Source organism: Rattus norvegicus, chromosome 16 (assembly GCF_021556685.1).
Source record: "Rattus norvegicus strain SHRSP/BbbUtx chromosome 16, alternate assembly SHRSP_T2T, whole genome shotgun sequence".
NCBI lineage: Eukaryota > Metazoa > Chordata > Mammalia > Rodentia > Muridae > Rattus > Rattus norvegicus.
Genome location: NC_141549.1, coordinates 22,578,434 through 22,590,839, shown reverse-complemented (window position 1 = coordinate 22,590,839; position 12,406 = coordinate 22,578,434). Strand labels below are relative to the sequence as shown.

Genomic DNA, 12,406 nt, shown 5'->3' with positions numbered 1-12,406 from the left:
CTAGTTTAGTTCTTCCCCCCAGTTCCTGATTTGAGTTCCTGACCAGGTTTCCCATGAGGATCAACTGGGATGAATAAATGTAAGCTAAATAACTTTTTCCTCTCCTGAGTAAGTTTTGGTCTGTGTTTTCTCACAACAACAGAAACCAAACAAGGACACCTCTAATCCATTTCATACCAAAACAGATGGCCAATAGCTACCTTAATCAACGGTGTGCAGCCTTCATCATCCTGGATGTTAATGTTGGACTTATTTTCTAATAACAGTGTCACTACATCTGGATGGTTGTGGGCACTCGCATAATGCAGCGATGTCCTGCAAATTGAAAACACATTTAGCAACATCTCTGAATTCCCAGTAAGACTATCATCACCTGTAAGTACTACATAATATGAAGGTGATTTCTATCTGATGGAAGAAAGTAACTACAATGTTCTTATTTATTGAGGTCTACTCGAATGTTCATTTACTGTGCTAGGGATATGGTACATGACTCTTCCTATTTAAGGCAGGTGTTCTATCCTGACCTTCTTCGCTGCTCAAAGCAGCCTGTCTGAATCCTAGAAAAGTTCCCAAATTGATCTCAGCTTGATTTTAAGTCATACTCTAATATCTGGAACTTACTAGTTACTCCTCGGTATTTTCAGGAGCTCCATGACTCCATGTCCCCATCCAAGGGATGAACATTAAACATATCTTAATAGGGGCTACTCTGATGTTTCAGTTTGAATGGGGAAGAAATCTGCTACAACACTACAAGCATTTCCAGCTCCTGAGAGCTCAGCATTTCCTGATCATGGTAATGATTTCTCTTCCTAGTGATAACAAACAGAACTATTCTGTGAGAGAAAAACAGGATTTTATCAGCAGTACACATAAAAAAATTCATATAAAAGAAGTTTACATTTCTTAATCCTCCTATCTTATCCATTGTGGTTACCTTCATTTTCATTCACATTTTACCCTCTCTAAGAATGGAAGGTCATTTATCCTTTTTATTATTTTACAACTATAATTAGCAATACTTTTAGCACTTTACAAAATTAAAGGTAATTATCATGCAACCCATTGTGGCCTACATTAAACAAAATATGTCACAATCGACAGGTAAGTGGCAATTTTACCGGTCACTTGCATCTATGTACATTTTTAACAGTGAACAAAAATGTAAGCCCTCAGTCCTCAATACTTTCTTTTATTTTTATTTTCACATTTCATTTTTTATGCCCATATGTAACACTTCTATACTCGGTATAGAAACCAGGACCTCATGCTTTGCCGTATATTGATCAATGTGCCCATGGACTCACACCAAAATCAGGTAAATATTGCTACAAGGTAATAACCTATGGTGGCATAGCTGCCTTGCTTGAGATTCATAGAGTTTCAGTAAAATGAAAGGAGGGTTCCAAAGAGTAATGTTCATTTCATGTTATATTTAAATTTATAAAATGTAAGGAAGCTTGACTGGGCAGAGAAATAAAGTTTTACAAATGGGAAGATCTTGAGAGATATTAGAATGTGTATTCTACACAGGGGATATCTAAGTTACATGTGGGGAATAAATGGACTGACAGAATGAAAAATTACCATTGGACAATTCAGTGTTTTTAAAGAAAATATTCAATGAACAGAAGAATATTTTAAAACTAAACTTCATTCTTGTATTCTTTATATGAAGCTCCACCTTAAAGACTAATTAACATCTTAGAATAACAAAATGATCAAGAAGCATGTGAACTAGGGAAAATATGCTGGTGTGTCATCGATTCCCCTTCAACCATAAAGACAGGATATAAGAATGAGGTGCTAACCTTTAAAAGTCTTGGAAAAATCAGGAATTCAAAGCTTACTATAAACATAGGAAAAGCAATATACAGCAAACCAATAGCCTACATCCAACTAAATTGAGAGAAAGTTGAAGGAATACCACTAAAATCAGGGAGTAGTCAAGGATGCCCCCTTAAACAAATTCAGCAAAGTGGCTGGATACAAAATTAACTCAAACAAATCAGTAGCCTTTCTCTATTCAAAGGATGAATAGGCTAAGAAAGGAATTAGGGAAACAACACCTTCAGAATAATCACAAATAAAATAAAATAACCCAGTGTGACTCTAACCAAGCAAGTGAAAATCCTGTTCGGTAAGAACTTCAAGTCTCTGAAGAAAGAATAGAAGATCTCATAAGATGGAAAGATCTCCCATTCTCACAGATTGGCAGGATTAACATTATAAAATTGGCCATCTGTCCAAAAGCAATCTACTGATTCGACGCAATCTCCATCAAAATTCTAACTCCATTCCCCATGGAGGTAGAAAGAGCGATTTGGAAATTCACTTGCATTAACAAAAAAACAGGATCCTGAGAACTATACTCAACAAGAAAAAAAATTCTGGGGGAATCACCCTCCCTAACCTTAAGCTGTATTACAGAGCAATAGTGATAAAAATGTTATGATACTGGTACAGCGATAGGCAAGTAGATCAATGGAATAGAATAGGAGACCCAGAAATGAACCCATACACCTACCTATGGTCACTTGATTTTTAACAAAAGAACTAAAACCATCTAGTGGGAAAAAGATAGCTTTTTCAACAACTGGTGCTGAATCAACTGGCACTCAGCATGTAGACTGCAAATCAAACCTTTCTTATCACCCTGTACACAGTTAAAATCCAAGCAAATCAAGGATCTCCACATAAAACCAGATATACTCAACTTAAAAGAAGAAAACATGGGGAAGAGCCTAGAATACATGAGCCTGGAATACTTGGGAAAATTTCCTGAACAGAACAGCAATAGTTTATTCTCCAAGATCAAGAATCAACAAATGGGACCTCATCAAATTGCAAAGCTTCTGTAAGGCAAAGAGTACTGTCATTAGAAGAAAATGGCTACTAACAGATTGGAAAAGATTTTTATGATTCCTACATCTGATAGAAGGCTTACATCCAATATACACATAGAATTCAAGTAGTTAGACTCCGGAGAATCAAATTACTCTATTACAAAATGGGGAGCAGAGCTAAACAAAGAATTCTCAATTGAGGAATATCAAATGGCCAAAAAGAACCTAAAGGACTGGTCAACATCTTTAGTCATCAGAGAAAATGCAAATCAGTATCACCCTGTGATTCAATGCCACACCAGTCAGAATGGCTAAGATCAAAACTCAGGCAACAGAGGTAGGCGAGGATTTGGAGAAGGAGGAACACTCCTCCTTTGTAGGTGGGAGAGCAAGCTGGGACAACTCTGGAAATCTGTTTGGAGGACCCAGCTTTACACACTCCTGTGCATATACACAAAAAGGGCTCCAACATAAAACAAAGAAAAATATTCCATTACATTCACAACAGCCTTATTTACAATAGCCAGGAGCTGGAGAGAACCCAGATGTCCGTTCATCTAAAGAGTTCACATGGAAAGACCCCTGGCTTCAACTGCATATGTAGCAGAGGATGGCCTTGTTGGGCACCAATAAGAGGAGAAGCCCGTGGTCCTGCCAAGGCTCTAGCCCCAGTGGAACGGAATGCTAAGGCGGGGAATCCGGAAGGAGTGGGCAAACGGGTGGGGGTGAACCCTCATATAAGAGGAGGAGGGACGATGAGCAAGGGGGTTCATGGTAAGAACCCACACACACACAGAGAAAAAGGAATGAGGGGCTGGGGTAGTTGTTAAAACTCAATTGGTAAAGCATTTGTCCTGAAAACCTGACTGCTGATCTTGGGATAAGGGGATCCGCAAAGCTCACTTGCCTACAAGTGTGAGGATCAGTGTGCTCCAAGACAGTAAATAAAGCACACCATGGACTTGCTTGAGTGGAGTCTCCAGAACAGAGGGACGATGGGCTGGAACCCACAGGGAGGCCTGCTTGCCTGAGCTCAGGCCTTAGAACCCCATGGTGGTACAACATAACTAGCAGTCGACATTGTCTCTGACCACCACACCCTAAGCTCCACACGTGTGGGGCACAGGAAGTGAGATGAGGACAATCTCTGTCCTTCACATGTGTATCGATGTAAAAACAACAGTACAGAAGGTGATTACATGGGAGCATGGTCACAGTTCCAGTTCTAAATGTCTTTGATCCATTATTATTTTATACTATATTATTATATTGTATCATATACATTATATTATATTATACATTATTATATTGCATCATATTATGTATTAAGAAAGTCGTCATAGAAACAGGGGGAGTGGGAAGTGGGATGGAAGAGGCAGGACAGGATATAACATTGAAATGTAAATGTATGAACTATCTAATAAAAATGAAAAAACAGAAAACAACAACAACAAAGAAGAAAGAAAATCTAGATAGGGGTCTTGGCAATAACAGCTCTAGTTTTGTTTAGTAGAGAACTCAGTTTGATTGCTAAGACACACAGGGCAGCTCACAACTGTCTATAGCTGCAGTTCCAGGGGATCCTGCACCAGGTTCTATCACAATGGTACACAGAAAATACACAGAGGCAAATCAACGGTATTTATGTGTGTGAGTGTGTGTGTCTTTTTGTATGTTTACAAAATGTAAGGGTTAACATAAGAATAAAATTATGTAGTTTCATTAAGGCCTAGGAGCTGCTGTTCCACAGTGTGGAGGTCTCATACGACTAAGAGCATTTAGCAGGTATAAAACCCAGGGGTCCCCAGTGAAAATGAGCCTATGTATGACCACTCTCTACCCTCAGATTGTAGCCCTGGAAGTTGATTTGTCTTCCTCCTTAGCCCTGAGTGTCCCTAACAGTTCCTACCCTCCTCCTTTTACTCCCCTCATCAATTTGAAGCCCCATTACCTGCCCCTCCAATCAGATTCATCCACATGATGATGACACTCATGGATCATACTTTCAATTTTCTCCACGTCCCCAACACAGGCCGCTCTTTGTAATCGACCCACGGGATCATACCCGATCAGATAGAGGGGAAATTTCGTCGTTTTCTTTTGACGCAGGCATCCAAAACCAGGACAGGAGCGCCACAGACGGGTGTACCAGCGTCCCCTTCTGGGGAACTTCAATGCCAGAGCATCATATTCAAAATCTTCCTCCATTATGGAGCTCTAGGGCCGCCCAGGACCTTCTTACCCTCTCTTCCCTCCCATTTAGCTACTCTCCACCTCCCAAATTATACGATAAGAGTTTGCTAAAATCACCAATTCTTGCCAAAGAAATGTAGGCAAGACCTGCTCGTTCAGGGTTAACTGAACTATACTTCATCACCTAGCAACACAGCTGCACTGGCACCACCATAGTGACATGCTCTGAGCTCACAATGGAGCTGGCTTACGGACTGTACCCTATCCTTATGCTCCATGTGTGCCCACCTCAGACTCCACTGTTAGGAGCCCAGCCCCCTCAGTGCTTGTTCAAAGCTCTGTCAATGTTGACGCTGAAGTAGATCTATTTGCATGGCCTTCAAAGGGAATACTGAGGGCAGTAAGGGAAGCCATTGCAATCTGTAACCCTAAGACTGGCCTGAGGGACCTAAAAAAATCATCCTGATTTAGCAAACCCAGACCCAAAACAACAAACATTTCATGTGTCTGCTGTTAAGGATGTTAGGTTTTAAGTATCTGATATGAGAACTACAATCTGGATAACCACACAGGATTCCTGACTATCTACTAAGGAACTAGGGGGCAGAAGAATATCGCCCCAGGAAGAGGAAGGAGTGTATAGTGTTGGGAAGAGATAAAAGCTAGAATAGGAGGGGTTAATGAGAGGGAACCGGGAGAAATGGGTAGAGGCAAAGAGTACACACTTCTACCTCCCTCGCATTTTTCAAGCCCCATTACCCTCCTTTCATATTCATCAACATGATGTTGACTGGAGTTGATCACTCTCTCCAGTGTATCCTGGTCACCTGCTGGCTGCATGTTGGAATGGGCATACAGATTCATACTTGATAAGGAAGAGGGTCAGTTTCTTTTTCTTAACCAGGCACCCACAGCCCTGGCACGCAAGCCTAGGTAAAGTAGGAAATAAGGGGAGGGACAACAAACACTAAAGTCCCTTTGAAAAAATTAAATGGAAATCTGCTACTCTATTAGCTTCCTATATGTATGGAATACATATGGAGCCAAAAACTAACATGACACGAGGCTCCACCTAGACATCTTGTGCCACCAAGTTACAAATCCAGCAACAGGAATGGGTGACAACCTGTTGAGTCATTAACCAAAGGATCCTATAGAAAACCTTGACCATCACAAGCCAGTGCCAAGACTATTGGTTGCTCTATACAATCTGATGTTCAGGACTGACTTCTGAAGATAACATTTCTGTCATCACAGGGGGGGATAGGTTGAGCCGGGGTCTAACTAGACTCTTCACACTACTAACCAGAGTTCATAATACTGGAAGGTAACCTGTCTGCTACTGGAGGGCAAAGGTAATCCTCAATATCAGTCAGCTTCAAACCCTGAAACCTACAGTAACACCTACAAAGAAGCTCAAAGGCATCTTCAAATCTAATTATAGGTGATCTAGAACCCTCATATCTTCACAGGCCCAGACATACATATAGTGCACACACAGACACGTAGGCAAAACATTCATACATGTGAAAGAAGCATAATCTTTCAATAATAACATGTTTACAGGTATGTAATACACTTATGCAGCAAATTCATCTTTTTCAAGTATATAATCTAGGAGTGCATTCTTACTATGTCATTAAATTATGCATCACTTATACTATTGGTTTTAAAAATATTTTAAGTTTGAGAAAACTCTGTGGCCATTAGAAGGTACTCTTTATTCCTCCAGATCCTATCCCCTATCAACTTGTTAGGCACCAGCTCAGCCTATCCCTCTTTAATGACAGAAGTGTTACTTTAAGTATAGGAACTTAAGATCAGGATGTGTAGAGCACACCATACCCCATGATGTGCCTGGGTTTCATGGATGCTTTGAGTTAATGAGTAAACTGGCTGCAATCCAATCTAACATTTGGTCTCATTCGGTTGGTTTTTGGTGTAGATGTTGTCGTCGTTGTTGTTGTTGTCATTGTTGTTGTTGCTGCTGCTGCTGTTGCTTCTGACATTGTTTGATAGATTGATTGGTTTTTTGGTGTCTAGTTTTTTGAGGTTTTTGTTTGTTTAATTGATTCCTTGTGTGAGTGATTGGTTGATTTTCAAGAAAGTTTGTCTCTGCCCACCCCCTTTCTCTCTCTCTCTCTCTCTCTCTCTCTCTCTCTCTCTCTCTCTCTCTCTCTCTGTGTGTGTGTGTGTGTGTGTGTGTGTGTGTGTGTGTTTGAGTGTGTGTAGTTCTGGCTGTCCTGAATCTACCTCTGTAGACTAGGCTGGCCCCAAACTCGTGAAAATCTACATGCCTTTGCTTCCTGAGTGCTGGGATAAATTTCTATGCCCCCACCAACCAGGTCATTTTGCATATTTAACAAAAATGAAGTCATCTAATATAGAAATATCCCCTTTCTTGGTCATTAAATAATAGCTTCTTTTATCATAAGATAGTGTCAATGCCTCTGTCCATCTCTAGAGACTAGTCCATTGTATCAATATGATAAACTCTGTTTACCCGTTCATCATGCTGGACCATTTGTCTCTTTTGTCTTTTACACTTAGCAGGGCAATTATACATCAATCACAAAAAAAATGAGCTTCAGACTTGCCCTCAGGACAATGTGATGGAGAAGATACCTCTACTGTGATTCACTTTTCCCAGATTATATCCACATTTTGTAGAGTTGCTTAAAATCAACCAGCATCCTAGCCTCCAAGGCTCCAGTGCTGCTGTTGAGCAGAGTCAGAGAGGATGGAAGAGTGAATTTTGGGGGAATTCCTGTAAAACTAGGTCTTCCGGATGGAACAAATGCTAGCAGTCATGAGTCCAATACAGGGGCCTTTGCTGAAAACACCCCACACAGAATGGGGCATCCTAATTCCATCAGGTACTAGAAGGAGCTCCTGAAGTTTTAAAGGGTACCAGTTGAAGACTGGTTTTCACTTGAAAAATACACTAAAAAGCTACTGATGTAATAAAGAGTATAGAAACTTGTGGCTTTCACTTAGAACATTTTCATGGGAAACTCTTTCTTTTTTTTAATTAACTTGAGTATTTCTTATATACATTTCGAATGTTATTCCCTTTCCTGGTTTCCAGGAAAACATCCCCCTAATCCCTGCCCCTCCCCTTCTTTATGGGTGTTCCCCTCCCCATCCTCCCCCCATTGCCGCCCTCCCCCCAACAATCTAGTTCACTGGGGGTTCAGTCTTAGCAGGATCCAGGGCTTCCCCTTCCACTAGTGCTCTTACTAGGATATTCTTAATGGGAAACTCTTAATTAAAAGGCAAACAGTTTAGGTCAACACTCATAGGATGAGTCACTAGGACTAGCAGCAGAGTCTTTGACAAGAGGGAGTCCTACTTAGCAATGTCATGATAAACCCTCACAAATCAGAGGCCCACTGCTCTCCTTGGACTGTTTTACTAACAGTGCTGTGCTGGCTTTCTTTTACAACTTTACAGCGTATGCAGACCAGACTCCATAAATTGTCATGTCTGCAAACGTCATCTGCTGTTCGTGACGTCACTTTATCTCTGAAAAAAACTGAGCTTCACTAAGGATCACCTTGGACATGGATACATCTACTGTCATGGTATTGGCCTGCTGCCTGCCCGATGGCAAAGAAGGACAAATGAGTCACCTCCAGGACACTGCAGTCACAGAGACATGGATTCTCCTTGATCAAGGTTCCAATCTCCTGGATTGTGTCATCTGGTAAGTGCGTGAGAAGTATTTGTTCTTTTCACACATAAAATCCTGTTCACCAAAATCAGTGAGTGCACAGTGCACCCTTCAGGTGCAGACCTGACCTATTAGACTGAGAATAAATTTTAACAAACATCCATGCTCAGTGGAATCCAAACATCACATCTGTCCTCCCAAGTGGAGGATATTTATACTCATTAAATTGCAGATATTACTAAAATACCTAAATACTGAAGGGAAACCCAGGGTGGCTGGTGCCATTGTGCCGTCCTTAGGTGATGCTCCTACAGGTCCTCTGAATGCACGAAAGGGAAAGTACTGACCTCTACCTTCATCCACTCAGCAATTCCTTGTTTGAATCCTATTGACTTCTTAGTATTACTTCTCAGATTCCATGTTGTTTTTTCTTCTCTTTTACTAGGGACTTGGTATTATGTCGGTAAGTCACTCACTACAGTAATCTATCACCCCAATCTCTTAGAATCTCTACGTTTATTTGCTATAGAGATAATGAAGTCTTGAGGGAGAGACGTAAAGGAGTCATCCCATTTAAAATGGAGTTACCACCTTCTCTGTACACTTTCCAGGTTGGGGTCTCTGTGTTAGTGTCTATAGCCTACAAGATGATGATGCTTTTCTAATGAGGGTTCCAAACACAGATCTATAGCTATGACAGTCATTTCATTGATACGGATAAGAGTACTGAGTTTTCCTTTTGGCTCAGGACATACCTACTCTTAGGGTTTTGGCTGCTTTAGCAGTTTCAGGCCTGGCTTCCATCACATAGAGTGTGTCTGAAATAGAATCAGGAAATAGAATTATTTCCATAATGTTCCACTACTGTACCAGAACATCTTAAGAGCCAGTAACTGGTTTACTTTGCAGTATTTGTAGCTTTGGGATAACCACGCTTGCATTTCTGTTCTGAAATCATGCAGACTACTTTACGTATCATGAATGCTACTTGGTAGGTGTGAAGCTTAATAGATAAGGTTTATCTTGTGTTTATAGAGTAAATATACTTATTTTTTATAGGAATCTATTAAGATTTTTACGAATGGTAGAGGCATCATTTTCAGCTAAATGATGATGATCATTGATTTATGCCATGTTTTAAATTTCAGGAGGTATGATTTATGAATGGATGTTTTTATTCTCTATGCTATAGGAGTAATGTTCAGGAAGTACCATTCTGCACAGCGAAGTCAAACATATTTCCTATTTTCTCATCTGCCACATCTGTGGTATGAAGTCTTATGTTTTGTTCCATGATGCATGTGGCATTGACTTTTGTGCTTGTTCTGTGTAATGGACCAAGTTTCTGTCTTCTCCATGAAGCTGTCTCTATTCATCAGTATTATTTGTTAACATGCTGTCAATTCCCCATATACCATGGATTTATTTTTAATTTTTATTTTTTAATTAATTAGTTAATTAATATATACTTTCCTTCAATCTCTTCTGTAAATTTTGGCTTCATATTTCCTGCTATAAATATTTTTGTTTCCCCTTCTAAGAAATACTGACACATAGACATTTTGGTTGTCCTTCTTCTTGAGCTTTATGTGATCTGTGGATTGCACCTTGGCTCATCTGAGCTTTGGGGCTACTATTCACTTATCAGTGAGTGCACACCATCTGTGTTATTTTCTGGGGTCACCTCACTCAAGATGATATTTTCTAGTTCCATCCTTTTCCCTATGAATTTCATGAAGTCATTGTTTTTTAATAGCGGAGTAGTACTGCGTTTGTGTAATTGTACCACATTCTCTGTATCCATTCTTTTGTTGATGGACTTCTGGGGTCTTCCCAGATTCTAGCTATTAAAAATAAGGCTGCCATGGACTTACTGGAGCATGTTTGTCTGTTATATGTTGGAGCATCTATTGGCTCTATGCCCAGAAATGGGTATACCTGGGTCCTCAGGTAGTACTATGTCCAATTTTCTGAGGAAACCCCCAGCTGATTACCAGAGCAGTTGTACCAGCTCGCTATCCAAGTAACAGTGGAGGAGTGTTCTGCTTTCTCCACATTCTTGTCAGAATCTGTGGTCACCTGAGTTTTGTTCCTAGCCACTCTGAGGGGTGTGAAGTAGAATCTCAGCATTGTTTTGATTTGCATTCCCCTAATGACTAAGGTTGTTGAAGAACATTTCTACAGGTACTTTTCAGTTATTCGATATTCCTCAGCTGAGATTTCTCTGTTTAGTTCTATATCCATTTCTCTAATAGGATTATTTGGCTCTCTGGAGTCTAAGTTCTTGAGTTCTTAGTACATATTGGATATTAGACCTCTATTGAATGTAGGATTGGTAAAGACCTTTTCCCAATCTCTTGGTTGCCGTTTTGTCCTAAAGAGAGTATCCTTTGCCTTGGAGAAGCTTTGCAATATTATGAGGTCCCATTTGAAAGTCCTTGAGCAGAAGCCATTGGTGTTTCTTTTCAGGAAAATTTCCGCAGAGTCCCTACGTTCGAGGCTTTTCTCCACAGTTTCCCCTATGGCTTTGAGTGTTTTCTTTTTATGTGGATGTCCTTGATCCACTTGCCCTTGAGCTTTGCACTAGGGAAGAAGATCAATTTGCATTCTTCTGGGTGCGAACTTCCAGTTAATCCAGCAACAATTATTGAAAAAGCTATCTTTTTTCTACTGTATGGTTATATTTCCTGTCAAACATCAAGGGACCATAGGAGTATTTGTTCATTTCTGTGTCCTCAATTCTATTACATTGATCTACCTGCTTGTCTCTGTTTTAATACCATACAGTTTTTAAAACTATTGCTCTGTAATACAGCTTGAGGTCAAGGACGGTGATTCTATCTTTTATTGTTATTATTTCTTTATGTTGAGGATAGTTTTCTCTATCCTTGTTTTTTTTTTTTGTTATTCCAAGTGAATTTCCAAATTCATCTTTCTGACTCTATGAAGGATTGAATTGGAATTTTGATAGATTGTATTGAATCAGTAGATTGCTATCAGCAAGATAGCCATTTTTTATTTATTTACTTTTACACTTCAGATTTCATTCCCCTCCCAATCCACCCCCTGACAGTCCCACATCTCAATATTGCATACCTCCTCCCCCTACCCCTTGTCTCCTCCACAAGGATATACCCAGCCCAGCAACTCCACCATATGTATAAGCTTCCTGGAGCCTCTAGTCTCTTGAAGGGTAGACATCTGCTTTACCTGAACCCAGACAGGGGTGTTCAATGACTCATGGCTGTCTGTGTACAAATTTATGGACAGATGCTTAATTATGTTTCCCAACCTATGAGCCTTTGAATACTGTTGCAGATTTCATTATTGCTTTACCTCTATGGTGTATTAACTCCAAATCTGTGCGGGTGAGGGCTCAAGCTGCGCTAATGTTGATGACTGTGTGACCTACATGGCTCCTTTATATTGACCTATTAAATTAATGATGGATTTCTAAATGTCATTAAAGAATCGTGTTGGTATTCTTAGGGGGTTGCACAGATTATCTAGATAAATTTTTGTGTTATGGCCACTGTCTTACGTAGGACTTTAGTTGTGTGAACAGACACCATGGCCAATGAAACTCTTAAAAGGAAACCATTTCATTAGGGCTGGTTTACAGCCTCAGAGGTTCAGACCTGTTATCATCACAGCAGGATCACTGCAGCCACCAATCAGACATGGTGAAGGA

General features: G+C 40.1%; 1 protein-coding gene and 1 long non-coding RNA gene across 8 annotated transcripts in view; one reads left to right on the top strand and one right to left on the bottom strand.

Annotated features, from left to right (window-relative positions):
- The window catches only part of LOC134482565 (uncharacterized), a 100,950-nt gene that overhangs the window by 48,495 nt on the left and 40,049 nt on the right, over nucleotides 1-12,406 (bottom strand). For 2 of the 4 annotated variants that reach the window (XM_087589366.1, XM_087589367.1), the window contains one exon: nucleotides 201-315. In XM_087589366.1, the coding sequence (XP_087445492.1) occupies nucleotides 201-315 (115 nt within the window). Of the gene's footprint in view, nucleotides 1-200; nucleotides 316-4,800; nucleotides 5,206-12,406 lie in introns of those variants that run through there. The other 2 variants (XM_087589364.1, XM_087589368.1) reach the window with 2 other exon arrangements.
- The window catches only part of LOC148000461 (uncharacterized), a 98,715-nt gene continuing 89,881 nt past the window's right edge, over nucleotides 3,573-12,406 (top strand). For 3 of the 4 annotated variants that reach the window (XR_015639735.1, XR_015639734.1, XR_015639737.1), the window contains exon 1: nucleotides 8,337-8,748. This is a non-coding gene — a long non-coding RNA (uncharacterized LOC148000461). Of the gene's footprint in view, nucleotides 3,624-8,336; nucleotides 8,749-12,406 lie in introns of those variants that run through there. The other variant, XR_015639736.1, reaches the window with a different exon arrangement.